This window comes from Anomalospiza imberbis, chromosome 5, assembly GCF_031753505.1.
Source record: "Anomalospiza imberbis isolate Cuckoo-Finch-1a 21T00152 chromosome 5, ASM3175350v1, whole genome shotgun sequence".
NCBI lineage: Eukaryota > Metazoa > Chordata > Aves > Passeriformes > Viduidae > Anomalospiza > Anomalospiza imberbis.
Window position 1 is genome coordinate 11,888,244 of NC_089685.1, and position 14,737 is coordinate 11,902,980.

At 42.9% G+C, this 14,737-nt stretch overlaps 1 protein-coding gene across 2 annotated transcripts in view; it reads right to left on the reverse strand.

Moving 5' to 3' along the window:
- The window catches only part of RSBN1L (round spermatid basic protein 1 like), a 40,738-nt gene extending 34,551 nt beyond the window's left edge, over nucleotides 1-6,187 (reverse strand). For both annotated transcript variants that reach the window (XM_068189610.1, XM_068189609.1), the window contains exon 1: nucleotides 5,568-6,187. In XM_068189610.1, the coding sequence (XP_068045711.1) occupies nucleotides 5,568-6,159 (592 nt within the window). In that variant the 5' untranslated portion in view covers nucleotides 6,160-6,187. The remainder of the gene's footprint in view (nucleotides 1-5,567) is intronic.
- Between the last annotated feature and the right edge of the window lie 8,550 nt (nucleotides 6,188-14,737).

The window sequence follows — 14,737 nt, forward strand, 5'->3', positions numbered from 1 at the left end:
AAGGAGGGGCAAACAAGAACATCAGTTACCAACCCTTCCATCAGCACTCTCCTCACTTTGAACAAACACCCATAAAAATAAAACCTCAAGAAGCCATGTTTAACTGGTTATGCAGGTACATGAAGTACATTTAACATCACCATGTTAACAGCTTTGACACCTGCACTTATTAAATACTACAATGTACACTGCAGAGCAGGTTTCCCAACTTAATGAACATGGAAAAACCCATACAGTATGTTCAAGATAAAATAAAAATCATCAAAAATAGGACAGGTTTCACATCCCAGCAGCCAGGAATACATGGCTGACAACCCTTTCAGTAATTTGAAATCCATGATATGACTAAAGAAATCCCCTTATCAGGCAAGAACATTTCCTCAAGCTCTTCAATTAATGAAAAGGAGGACAGATCTCTTTCAGAATTAAAACACTTCCAAAAAACTTAAACATGATCTTTACAGTTCTCAGTTCCTCTAAGCTTCACACTTTTAAGGAGACCTTCTAGATGCAGAACTGAATGAGTCAAGTTTAAGCTCAAGCACTGGGGAGCTGAAATCAGTAACAGACAATGTGAGAGCTACAAATAAGGCCTCTTCAAGAGGTTTCAGATCAAATGCTTCAGCCTCCTGATCTTGTGTCAACTAAAAAAACTTATTTCTTATTCTAAAAATCAGAGTAAGTTTCTGCTGCGTAAATTACACACAAAGCTGGATTCTGGGGTACAGGAAGGGCATGGCTCTCCAGCTTAGAAAGATTTTGCTCTGAGTAGCAAGCTTCAAGTTATCAAAAAGGGGCCAGGGTCCCTCAAGAAAAAGATGCACTGCTCCAAATTTATCTCAACATTGCATATTTACATTAATGTCACTACCAGCTCTGAAAACTGAACTGCATGTAAATATCAAACAGCAACAGAAATTTGAGAGGTCCCTCTTCCTCCTGAATACCATACTTAAAACCCTAAACACTTTTTAGACATTGCTACTTACAGTAGGGTATCTAAATAGAAATATATTGAAGAATTCAAATGAGAGTCATCAAGAGGCCTCATAAGCAGGAAAATTACTGCTATATTAAAAAAATTCAACAGACAGGAGAGGGAAGTGAGTCAAGCCACATAGTATAAGGAAAAAAAGAGAAGCAGTAGTTAACAGAAGGAGGAAATGTTTAGCAGAAAAAAAAATAAAAGACAACCTTACAAGCAAGATGCATGGCTCCAGTTGTAAAGAAGGGGAAAAGAAGATTCAAAACTTTCTTCAACCTACTTTGGTAACAGAGACTATGAAATGAGCATCCCACTGGATGCAGACTAAAATTATTAAGACTGAAAAGTGTAAATTCTTGAAAGCTAAAATCCCAGAAGGGTCACACAAGGTAACAGCTACCAGAAGAATCATTGCTAAATGCTCATCTGAAATCTAATCTTATCTATCCTTCAAAGACAGCAGGAGAAGAAGGGGAGTGGGAAGGGGGGAGCAAAGGAGGGAGAGTTAAAAAAAAAGACTAATATTAAAAACAAGAGCTACAGTGCCATATTCAGCTTTCCTGCTCATATGGGGAATCCCCATCCGCAAGTCAAAAGATTTCAATCTCATTTTGCAACTGCCTGCACACTGAGGCAATCTTACAAATGTATCATTGAAGGAAAAAAAAGGAGAGAAAGAAATTGTACACAGAAGCAGCAAGAAAAGCAGAAAATATGGATCATGCGACTGCATTATCCCTTACATAGGGACCAAAACCAAAGATTTGGACAGGCGTTGTCTAATGAAGAGGGGAGTGGCTGAGCTGAGCTTTGCACTGTTATGAAAACAATGTCAATTAAGAACTGCTAGAGCAGACTACCAGTTAAATGACTAACTGAATCAGCAGAGTCATAGCATGAACAGCAATCACTTCTGTCAGACTGACACTGGGTTTTAAAAACAAAAACATTGCACAACTTTAGTTCCACTATCAGAACATACATGACAAGTGAAATTTAAGCTTATTTTAAACAGCCTAAACCTCGTTATCTGCAGAATAAATCATGCATGCAGCAAAAGGCTCTTTCAGGTTCTCTTCATGGTAGATATCTCTGAAGGGGTCACTGAACTCCATTCATTTAATGGAATCACAAGCTGTAAGGCCTGCTTATGACTCTGCAACTTAAAAGCTCTTTGCAATTAATTAAAAGACCAATGAAGTCTTTAAACAAAGACTTGAAGAAAATATAAAATTTTTTAAAGTTTTAAAAATATCATCCATTCTTGGCTACTATCAAGCTTAACGTCTTCCTATCACTTAGGAAATTAGGGTGCCTCAGAACTAGGCTCCCTTACCTCATAATCACTACTGCAAGTGAAAGACACAGATAAGCTCCTATCATCAGCTTTTCTGAATGCAAGGTGAAAAATCTCACAATTTCCTCCTCCGTATCAATACCCTATCATCATTACCATAATTAAACCAAAATTAGGAAAATGCATTTGCTACTACTCTCAAGGCCAGATCTCACATTCATTTACCCCACATCACTGCACATCCTGATTCCCTGTATTGTATATACCACAGTCCTAACAATCTCATGAGGCAAATTTTGCCATTCTTCTCCTGATTCCTCTAGCTTTGCCTCTCATTTTCTCTAGTACTGAAATCTGTGCAGGCCCTCAGTCTCTCTCACAAAGGTAAAGCTTTTCCTCCTCACACCCTAAGAGCTCTGTGCAGCAGAGCACACAGCTCACTGATCAAAACCACAACTCTTCATTTATAGGTACTAGAATGACTGGGAATTCCACTCCATCCCATGTACCCACCTGCAGGGCATCTCCATTTTGGCTGCAAACAGGAGGATGGACTTTTTCCATTTTCAGAGCCTCAAAACGACCACAGAACTCTCACCCATTCCACCTGCTTATTTTTTAGTATTCCTGCCTCTATACCTCTAGTCTCCCCATTGGCACAACTTTCCTTTGGCAGGTGCAACACTGGCATGCGTATCAGTTCTGAATGCTAGGAGAGAAAAACAATCAATATTCCAAATTGCTGCTACTTCTCCACTGCACCAAAAGCAGAAAGGTTGTCTAACTGCAGACTCCAGGAACAAGAGACTGTACTTGCCTGCATGAGGCTGATTTTTAGAATGCACTGATAACGCTTCTACAAACTCAGCTCATTACACCTGAAGGAGAATATTTTATTCCTACTTCCCTGCCCCTCATATATCCTGTATGTGAAAGCCTTTCAGTTTTTCATAATTACTCTAAATCATCTAAATTTACCCATGCTTTTCAATTCCACCCTGTAGGCTGCCTAAAATTTTCATTCTCTTTCTATCCTACCTTCCTGGCCTTTTCTACAGCACGTAAGTATAATTTTTCACCCCTAAACAAGACCAGAATCACCTCCATACTGCTTTTGACTGCTATTTTCCTTTCCTGTTAGTATTTCAAATTCATTCCACATTCACTTATTATATGCTGCAGCCACAGTCCCTCTGGTATCTTTTTCCAGTCTGTAGCTTCAGCACTCCCAGTGCACAAGTCCTGACTATTCTACCCACCCACCTGAATGTCATTCTTAGCTTTCCTCTGTACTTAGGATTCTATGTGCCTGCCCCCCAGCCATTCTTTTCTCCATGCATCATAACTGCATTTTTCCCTTTCCTCTCTGCGAAATAAATTATTCACAGGATTAACAGCACAAACCTGTTCTTTAATCTACAGTCAAATACTGAATCACTTTTGAAAGGCTGGCAGCTCTCAGCGGAAGACTCAGTGCATCCTTCACTTTCTCACAGCCTTCTCTGCAAAAATATACAGTTTAATTAAAATAAAGTTCTTCTTTTATATAGGAAATTATGCCACAAAATTTTAGGGTTAGAAACTACTCCTCTAAAAATAAATATGTAGACTCATATGCCAAATAGGTATCGCTTGCCTTTGAAAATTTATTTGTTGCATGTAGGTAAGTTTTCAAGGAACAAATGTAAGGTAAAATGATCTGTTGCGAGCAATCAGCAACTAAAAAAAAATATTTTGTGACTGTGAGTACATAAGCTTTGAGAAGAGTATCTTTTCCAGATACAGGGTGCAGAATCTCCTCTTTAAAGACAAACCACATCAATTATTCAGTTAACACTATCAGTGTCAATTTCTTTAACCAATGTGAAAGAATATTTCTTCTTGTTATTATAATATGGTTCCAAGATTTACTAACATGACTCTTTTTAACACTGGTAGGACACTACAGCAATCAGAGCAAATATGGTTATTAATTACACAGCTTTGCAAGGATATTGGGCGAGTTTCTTAGCAGCTATCCTTGAAGACAAAATGACTTCACTAACATCAAACAGGTACTGAGCATTGTTTCTAAAGGCTTTTCCCCAGTCAACTTCTGGACAGGAACAAAGAGGGAAAGAAGCCCTAAACTGGAACACTTGAAAGCACTGAAATTACATACTTAAAACCCACTTGTACACCACCAATCAAGATCCAAGTAAATAATAAAAAAAACCCTCAATGGTCAGTGAATCATAGACTAAGATACTTACAGAAATTAGTGGAAAATGAACTAAGGCAGCCTAGACAACCTAATCAGCAGACAAAAAGGCATATTGATATTTCCCTACAAGCTTGGCTGATCCTGTAATTACAGGTATAGGCCACAATCAAAGTAACCTAAATTTACACAACAGCTGTAATTTATCTTTCCTTTTAAATAAAGAAAACTTGATTAAACTAGGTAATGGAATGTACATTTCAAAATCCTCATATTTCAATGTAAATATAAAAGCATCAACATCTGGTTTAAGGTCACTGGAGACTGGGAAAGGACACACTAGAAATAAAAGCATGTATTCTTGTACTGTCATCATGTATTAACGTATTGTCTTTTAGTTCTCAAGATTTACTGTTGATCACAGCAGGAATCCAAGCAAGACTCTTGCCTAACATCTTGTCCTACCTCGTATGGCCATTTTTGTCCAGCACCACTAATGAACTAACCCAGCACTCCTCCCCTTATCCTGAGGACCTCGAGCATTCCTTGGGAGATGTGATCTTCAAAAAATAAAGAAAGCGTGGAGCAGCAGCTACATGAGATATCTAAAGTCTAAGTATCTAAATTTTAACTGCATTTTACCAGTACTCAATGACTTATCCTGTAAAAATTATTAGCCTAAGAAATTAGATGATTTAGGATTTCATTTTTAAATTACGGCGATATTTTGCAACATGTTCTTCGTTTTTCCCCAATTCAATTTTGTGCGCACATTTCTAATAAATTACTCGGCATCCTCATTTCCCTAATAGGTAAGAAAACCTAAGGCCTCTGGCAGCTTCTGGCTGACGCCATCGCTAATTCCACACCCCCTTTTTTGACAGGATCGACGGCGGACGGAGCCGCCGCTGCCTTCCCCACGAACCTACACAACGCCAGCGATGTGTGACCGGGTCCAGCGCTGCCCGCAGCCCCCGGCCGGGTCGCAGGCACCTCCCGCTGCCGCCGGGCAGCTCCAGCGAGGCCCCCTGCGCTCGCCGCCCCTTCCAGCCCTCCCTCCCGGCCCCCGCTGCCCCGCCGCTCACCTTTGGGGAACAGCAGCTTCACCTCCCCGTTCTCCTCCCGGCTCAGGGCCCCGCCGCCATCTCCCGCCGCCGCCACAACGGGCAGCGCCCCGTGCTTCCTCCTCTCCTTGTCCCGCTTTTCCTTGGGTCTCTTGGGCTTGGCGCTGCCGCCGCTGCCGCCTCCCGCCTCGGCCGCCAGCGCCAGGCGGTGCCGGTGGTGGCGGTGCTGGTGCTGCGGGTGGGACGAGGAGGGGGAGGCGGACGGCGGCAGCAGCACCGCGGGCGGCAGCAGCTTCCGGGACAGCGGGGAAGGGAAGGCAAAGCCCCCGGCGCCCGCCGAGGGGCCCGAGGGCAGCGTGCCGAAGCCCCACGACCCGGGGCCGCTGTAGCCGGGCACGACCGCGGGCAGCGGCTGCTTGGCGCTCCCGCCACCGCCGCCCCCTTCACCGTTGACGCGCTTAGCGCCCTTCAGGCTCCGCTCTTCGGCTCCCTTCACCTTCTTGGCGGCCGGCTGGGATCCGCGGGAACCTTTCGCGTCCGGGGCCGTCCTGGCGCCGAGCAGCTCCTGCTCGGAGGCCGCCGCGCCACGACCGGGACTGGGCGGCTCCGCCATCTTGGGCTCCGGCGTCTATTTACTCTCAGCTCGCCCCAACCGATCGCGCCGGGGGCGGGGCCGTGTCACGGCCTCGCCCAATGGGCCGCGGCGGCGCCGGACAGACAGCGCGAGCGGCCAATCGTAGGGCGGGGAGAGGGGCGGGCTCTCAGGGGATTGGGGGCGGTGGCTCGGCTGAGTGCGCAGGGCGCGCGGGGGCGGGCGCGGGGTCGGTGTGAGGGGAGCGGCGGCGCTCTTGAGAAAGGCGTTTGTTTGGGAATGAGGAAGGTTTGGACCCCGGATCATCTCGGGAGTTTTGTTAACGCCTCAGGTTTTGGGCTTCTCTGTTCTGGGAGCGGCTGACGGGATCCTCGCAGCCCCCCGGGCTGTTCCTGGGCAGGGCGCTTGTTTGGGAATAAGGAAGGTCTGGACTAGCGCCATTCCCGGTGGATGTACCCCGGGAGGCCATGAACCTGTCCCTCGGGATATTCCGGCCCGGGGGCTTGTTCATTCAGCGCTATCCGAGCTCGAGTTCTCCCTTGGAGGGACTCAGATGAAGCTTGGGAGCTCCGGAGGGCCTGACGGGAGGAAGGCAGAAGCTGCCGAGGTCAGCGGCTGTGCGAGGTGCCGGTGCCAGCCCGCCGGGACCGTCGGGTGTCTGTCACCAGGGGATCATTGACCGCCGCGCCTCAGGGAACGGATTTGAGCTCAGTGTCCCAGATAGGAGCCCCTCACTCGTGCCTTTGGCTACTAAAGCTGCCATAGCCGCGGTTCAGGAGCAGACTGAAATTCCCCTAGGTTCTAGTGCCGGCGGGAAGCATCGTGGAATTGCCTAGAAGTTTCTTTGGAGTGTTCGCATTGCCGAGCTCCTGCTCTGGTCAGTCACACCTCGGGTCTCCTGGTTGCCGCGGGGAGAACAGAGTCGCTGCCACCTTAAACCGAACCTGGCAGATGGCAGCCAGATGAAATTGCTCTGAGAAGTTCCGTACACAATGTATCAGCAGGCAAACAAGGTTTTAAGTTTAGATTTTTTTGCTCCACAAAGTATTTTCATTTGAGCTGTCACCGATGAGCCTCAGAGTAAACTCCTAGCACTTGAACTATCTCCTCCATTGTTTCTTTTGAAATTGTAAACCAGGTTGAATGCAGTTCAGTGTTCATCTCAACAGCAGCAAAGAATAGATTTCCTGTATCCAGACAACTCTGCCTTTTCCTCAGATGTTTCAAGTTCCACTACTGTAAGAGTGTATCCTCAAACTGTATTTCTGGGCCCGATGGGGGAAATGGCATGTTTGTCAAAGGAATAGTCAACTCACATCCAATCCCAGACTGAAATCAAGGTACAAATCTCCCCATACATAAGCTCATACACAGGCTGGTAAACTAGAGTGGGCCTATGAATATGAAGGTCATCCTTAACTCCCCTCAGAAATGTTTTATTTGTATCAGTAGGTGAGAAAAACCTGTGCATTGTAATGGACGTCTCTTTTCCAAGTTAAGGAAAGGTGACCCATCCACCTTAGTCCAAATCAGTGGTTTTGTCTCAATTGATGTTAGAGGTGCCACCATATGCACACAAGGCCATTGGTATCCCTATATACCAGTCCCTAATGGAAACTGGATTGTGGTGACTCTAGAGGGAAAATTTGAGGCACCTCATGGCACTGTCTCAACTTTACAGGCTTTACAGCCAAGTTCATCTTATTTCTATGCCACTATTGATCCCAAGTCAACAGTACACTAAGGTCACTCAAACTTCAGATAAGTCACAATTATATTTTCACCTCTTGCTTTTAGGGGCTTTGAGTAACAGAAGAGCAGTGTTTCTTTGTTCTTTAACTAGAGTAAATCCTAGGGCTTGGTTTTGGTTCAAGGAGCTTGACCACAACCTCTGTGAAGGAGCACATCACTTTTCTCCATGCAGCAGAATTAGCAAGACTTATTAGGCCAATGAGGCTGGATAGCTGTATAAATAGCTGAATATCTTAATATGTGCACTTACATCAGTGTTAATAATTAAGACAGTTAATATTTCTGATCTTTGTATTGGACATGCTTGGATGTCTTAAAAATGCATTGAATAATGCAACCCAGCAATATGAAAATAGATACAAAGATAAAACTGGTGAAAGAGCTCATAGCCCAACACTTTATTTAGAACTGACAAATGAACATAAAAATGTGCAGCAAACTTTAACAGCTGACAATATGCTACTAAACTCAGGTCAAGCTGAAATTGTTGCCTATGCTTTCTGAAGTAGCATATTGAGCTTGTAAGCAGAAGCCAAGTTTTTATTAGTGAATTCTTTATAAAATTCAGCTGGAGCAAGATGACAGAGTACCTATTACATGTAATTGTTGCTTGTTGGAAAGCAGTGTGACTAATGTTTGGAGGTTTGCTGCTGCTATCTCATACCCATTTGTCAGCAGAGGAAATTGCAGGGTGCATGAAAATTCAGAAGCCGGCTGTGTTTCAGCGCCCGCAGTATGGGCATTAGAGGGAGGGGTGTTGTCCCTGTCACTTGTTTTGTCACCAATCACACAGATGCATTGAAGTGTTCCACCATACCTATGGTGAGCACACATTCCAAAGCATTAAAATTAAATTTCAGGCTGTCTTCCTTACTACCTGTTTTTACTTTAATTAAACCTCTGGCTGCTGGTGCACATATCCCAGGCAGATGCTCCCGAATGAGACAGACAAGATGAGAAACATCAAAACTGCTTCAGAATAAAGAGTGTCCTTAACAAAAAGGGGTTAAATACAAGCAGTATATCTTGTGTAAAATACAGAATCAGAAATTTGTTCTGATCTTAATTGAAAAGAGAGAAATATATATGAAATTATACAATCTCGAGAAAAACTGTCAAAACACTGCCCCAAACCAAAATACTACACAGAAATACAGTAGTGTTTCATGTCATAAGTCCAGTCCCCGACAGAGAGAGAACTGGGTGAGTGTGAACTGGGAGTCTTTGTGGGGATCAGTCCTTGAGGTGTTGGCAGCACCCCACACACAGAGACCACAGAGCTCATCTCGTTCAGCAGAAGCCTTTAAACTGACTATGGAAATTATATCAATGTTCTTTTGTCTATAGTTTTATATGCACTTAGGGAAATGCTGAAGACTTTCTAGACCATGGAGACCGAAATGAGGCAAAACCCTAACAGTAAAAATGTCAGACACAAAGCAGTCCAGTATCCAACATGCATTAAAAATAAGCTTCCCATGTTATTAGCCTGCTTATTGCAGGTGTGTTGCCATTTTAATTAGGATAATTATGACATGCTGATATAAATGGTTATTAATCAAAGCATTTATTTAAACAAATTAGTGTATACCTTCACCTAAACTTAGAATAATTTCAGACATCTTCTATAAAATAAGAAGCTGAATGTAAATGTTGTACACGGGTTGAGTTACAATGTTTTGGCTTTATACTCTTAACTGCCTACCAAAATGATGCTTTGTAGCCATACTCAGGTCTCCAAAGAGAAAAACAGCTTTCAGAAATGTTGCTTAATCTTTTTATAATTCCAACAGTTTGCTCTCCATGTGCTTACTTCCTTGGTTTGGCATCTGCTCAGTTCTTAAGTCAAGCATGGAAATAATTGTGCCAAGTGTAAATTGAAAACATTTGATAATACTTAGATGTCTTTATGCTGGTTTTTTTCTGCTAAATTAGCTAAATGTAATTTTTAATGTTACTCATTTTTTCTTCAAACTCATTGAAAATTAGTTAATTCATCTTTGGAAACTGAGGTGAAAACTAGCCTTATGTGCACAGAACTGTATTAACAAAGTTGATCTCATAATGTAAAAGTGTGATTTATTTTAGAAGAGCTTCATTTTCCATAGTCAGGGTTTTCAGAACAACCAGTGACATCCAAATACTTCTGCAATTACCACCCAAACAATTGAACTAAATGAGACACTGGGGACTAACTTGGCTCATAACTGGGAGCTGCTGACAGCATGACAAGCCTTGCTGCAGGGGGATAAGAACTGCCTCCTCTTGCCCTTGTCCTTCGCAAGGGACAGTGTCCCATGGCTGAGCAATGGGAATGTGCAGCCCAGCATCTTTGATCAAACCGGTGACCAAGGCAACAGTTATCCCAAAAAGCCTTTTTTTCCCGTCAGAAGCAGCAGATGTCTCTGCTGACTGCTCAGGGCTGGTGGGTTAGACATTTGGCAGTGTGGCAGAGCCGACAACTGGGGACACTCATGGTTTTTATTACACTATTCATCTGCCAACATTTTACAGAATCCATGAAAACCACAAAAAGGAGTTTACACTTCAGGGAGGACCTACAGTACTTGTTTCTTGTTTAATGTTTTTTCAAACAGCTACAGACTACTGCTGTAACAGCTCTTTAGTCTTTAGAACTGGTTTTCTCACTTGTGTTTAACATGTGAAACACCCTAACTCCAATATTTCTTTTTTGAAGTGTAGTGTAGTAACAATCACAACAATGGAGCAAACTGGAAGGTCTTGATATGCACAATTTTAAATGATATCTGCTTGCAGTTGAAAAGGTTATTTGCTTAGCTCTTGCCTTCATAGCTTCTCGACTATTTGAAAGATCTTTAGAATTTTTCAATGCAAAAGATACATTATGACTAAAACCAGTATGAAAGCAAGAGGATGCAAGCCAAGCAGAACTGTATTTCCTTACATATGGAGGAGATGTTAACCTCCATTATTATTCCTTAACAAGCAGTTCTATGAAGCATGCATACCTCTTATTGTTGCTAAAGAGTTCAAGTCAATGAACTGAAATCTGTATGGATTACCTAATGTCTTTTTTTTTTCCTATCCCTAAAGGCTTGTGGAATGATAAACAGATCAAAGAATGGTCATGGAATGGTTGGGTTGGAAAGGACCTTAAAGATCATCTCATTCCAACCCCTCTGCCATGGGCAGGGACATTTCTTACTAGACCAAGTTGATCAGAGTCCCATCCAACCTGGCCTTGATTTGGAGTACATTTAGTTCTAGGACATTCTGGTCTTGTGTCTTAGGTACAGACACTTATTTGCAAAGTAGCAGTTTATATTTGTAAGTGTATATATAAAAACCAAACAGCTAGTTATATGTAGCAGCTAATCTTTCACTGCTCACCTCAGCTTCTTGCTCATATAAACAACATCTTAATGGAAAAATCCACAATTAAGAGCCTTCTCTCTATTCACAAATTTCACTCCACAGTGGAGGCAGCAGCTCTTCAAAGCAGTGGCCACAATGATTCTGGGAAACAGTTTTAAGACACACTGTTGAATTAAAAATGCATTTGCCATATTCTCCTCAGATTTTCTCTGATGTACCAATGTGACTGGAAGATAATTGCACCTGAAATTTCTAGACCATGGCATTAGGAAAGCATCTCACAGTATAAAGTCACCCAAAAATGTTTAAATATATGTATTGGATGGCAATTAGGGGCTTTGGGATTTACTCAGGATAGACAGAATAACTTCAATGTAAATCTAACACATCATTATCAACCTCAGATCACAGTCTTGAAATGGGAGATGAGCAGGCTCCTCCCAGCCTGTTCATGTGAAATCACAATTGTACCTTGTTACTTGTACAGTCTTGCCCTGGCTTAGAGGCAGGAATGCTGAGCCTACATGATGGATAGTCCCACTTCCAGCAAGTGTGCAGGATAGATTTGTCATCTGACCACAGACTCTGGCCCAGAGGCTGCTCCAAGTGAGCTCCCTCATGCTGGTTCCTTCTGATGCTCAGAGTTAATGGGAAGGGACAGGAAGAAGCAGATGGAAAAAGTCTTCACACATTCTTAATCACTGAAAAAAGAGACACTGAAAAGTGCATTCTTATCTACAAAACATCATTAAGATAAAAATTCTAATAAAAACTCCAACCAGCCTTCTGAGTTGTGTAACTGAAGTGTGCAGCGAATTTTACAAGCATTCATGTACCCCGGTGCCCTTTCTGTACCTTACTGTTACACATACTTTAATCTCTAGCAAAGTGAGGATGTGTCTCCTGGTTTAAAATATAAATTAGATAAGCGTGTGATGTGGTCTGTAAGAGCACCTATCCATTTTTTGAGTTATGGGGACTGCCTAGAGCACATCCCATGTTCCAGAAGTGGTGAGAGGAGCCCTGAATGGCTGAAACACAAAGCATTTGGTTTAGTGACAAAGGCTGCTCCCTCCCAAAACACCTCCCTGCGATCTGGGCGCTGCAGACCAAGAGCAGAGCTGCGTCTCCTGGAGCCAAACCCCTCCTCCAGACAGGGTTGAGCTCAGTCTTGTGGACTACCATGGAGATCTCTGAGTCCTTTTGGCTCATGTAGCCATTCCAACTTAGCACCCAGAGGAGGCTGGCAGGCACCTGAGGTCCAAAGGAGGCCTGATGTATTTAATTTTTTTAAACTGTAAGACTAGACACTCCCTTTCCTATGAATCAGGGAGTCTGAGACCACCCTCCCTGTTGAGGAATAGCTGCCCAAATGACGGTTCCCTTCTTCTAAATTAAAAATGTGAAAGGTAGTGGCAGAGAAGTAAATTCAGGACAACTTTGACCAATCCCAGCATCCAAACTGTGAAGAACTAATTTATCTGTAGAAGTATTTCGTAGGGTCTGAAAATTTACTTCCAAAAAGGGTAGGTTTAAGGGGGAAAAATACACCTGAGTGTCCTTTCCAGCATCAACAAACTGGTATGAATTTGCTGTCTGATGCAGAAGGGGAAAGAGCTGCTCAGCAACACTTTTCAGAGCTGTTAGGTGCCTCACTAGTCCTAATGTATAATAAAAGTTGATTTACATTATAAAAATAATTACTTGCATTGCTTCCTTCTTACCAGTGATTTACATGTCAACAGGCAGACAAAGATGTATTCATTGCATGCAATGGTATCACAGAGCGCCCTTGTTCAGGTATCACTTTGAGGTCTCAAAATCCCTGACAAGAGGTTGCTTTCTGAATTAAACATTCTTCACATCTCCACCTCTCCCACCCACTCCAGGATGTTTCAAGGGTCAGTTTATCTTTATTAGGTTATTATCCTTCTTTTTCTCCCACCTTGGAGAAATCTTTGTCTGGGCCCGATCAGGCAAAACACAAGAGGATTTGAGTAGATTTGAGTAGAACGCAATTGCAGATTTGAGTAGAAACTCAAACACAACAATACTTTTAAAGAAGCATCTTCCTGTCTTCCTCGTGCTGCATTCCTGTTACCCAACCACACCTCTCTGCCCTTCTGAGGAGCTTACAAAACCGGGAACCTGCTTAACAAGTTCACATCAGCCTTTTATTACCCACAAGCAAAGACCGTTTCCCCCTTGTACTTGCTACAATTCAGCTCTTCCCACCTCTTCTCCTCTGGCATTATGTGCTCCTTGTTCTTCCCAACCCCGCCAGATTCACTTTTTACTACACACCAAGCAGAGACCATTCTTTGGATTACTTTATCCAGACACCTTGCCTCACTTCTGAAGTGCTTTCACATTATTCCCCACGAATCTTATGACCTGAGTTATGAGTAATTTTTTAATTAACTTTTGTAACATCCAGTGTTTAAGTGCATTTTCAGAAAAGCCTGATGGTACAGGCCCTTCACATATGGAAAGGTAATCCTAGATTCCCCACTGGAGTTCACAGGGATGGCTATTTTAGCTTTTGATTGTCTCTAATTAAACAGAAGCTACATTACTGTTTTTTAGCAAAACTGTCAGCCTTTCACTGGTGGGTTCAGTTGTGTCCAGATACCATAGTAACATGTGGAATTAGAATGTACCAGGCCCAACCTTCCTTCACTTACAGCAAAATAGTATTCAGTGCAGGCAAGACTGAAACACTGAGAAGTGCACTGGGCAAGGCTGATAAAATGTGTAATTGACATAACAAAGTTAAATATTCACCATAAAGCATATACATTTTAGAGATGCAGCAAATAAAAGAATACCTACAGCAAATGGACACCAGAACTGGCATGTTTCCTCACGAGGTTTGTGTCTTCTTCCTGCCCGCTTCTCCAGTCTCATTTGAACAATGAATATACCATTTAATGTGAAAGCAGCAAGAAAGCAAATAAAAATTTGAACAAATGTAGCAAAAGACTTGAAAACACTCCGATTACGAACCTGATGGGGTTTCTTGGTCCATTTAGCATTAGGGTAGAGGTGTAGCAGGTAGAATATATACTGGGATGGAACCACACACCAGGTGTCTTCTGGTAAAGAGTGGAGTTGAGAAAGCAGAAAAGCTCAGCAGTCTTTCATACTCCATGTTTGAAAAATGGGATCATCTTTGATCCAGGTCTGGCTCTTCTTCTGACTTGACAGTCAAGCTCTCTGTGAGATTGTGGCGCTACCTACCCAAAAGATCAATTTTTTTACCTGCCTGTGATCTTTTATATTAAGGACTGTAACTCTGTGGATCAAAGTAGGAATTATAGATGTGAAAGACAACTTCCACCTCACTAGCTGAAATCTGTGGAGCTCAGTCACGGGGCCTGAGGCAGAGCTACCCCTGTTGTTAGGAGTGCCTGAGAACTGCAAACACGAACACACAACACCCATGGATGAATACCTGCATTGAACTCACCACGGCTGTTTACATGCACAA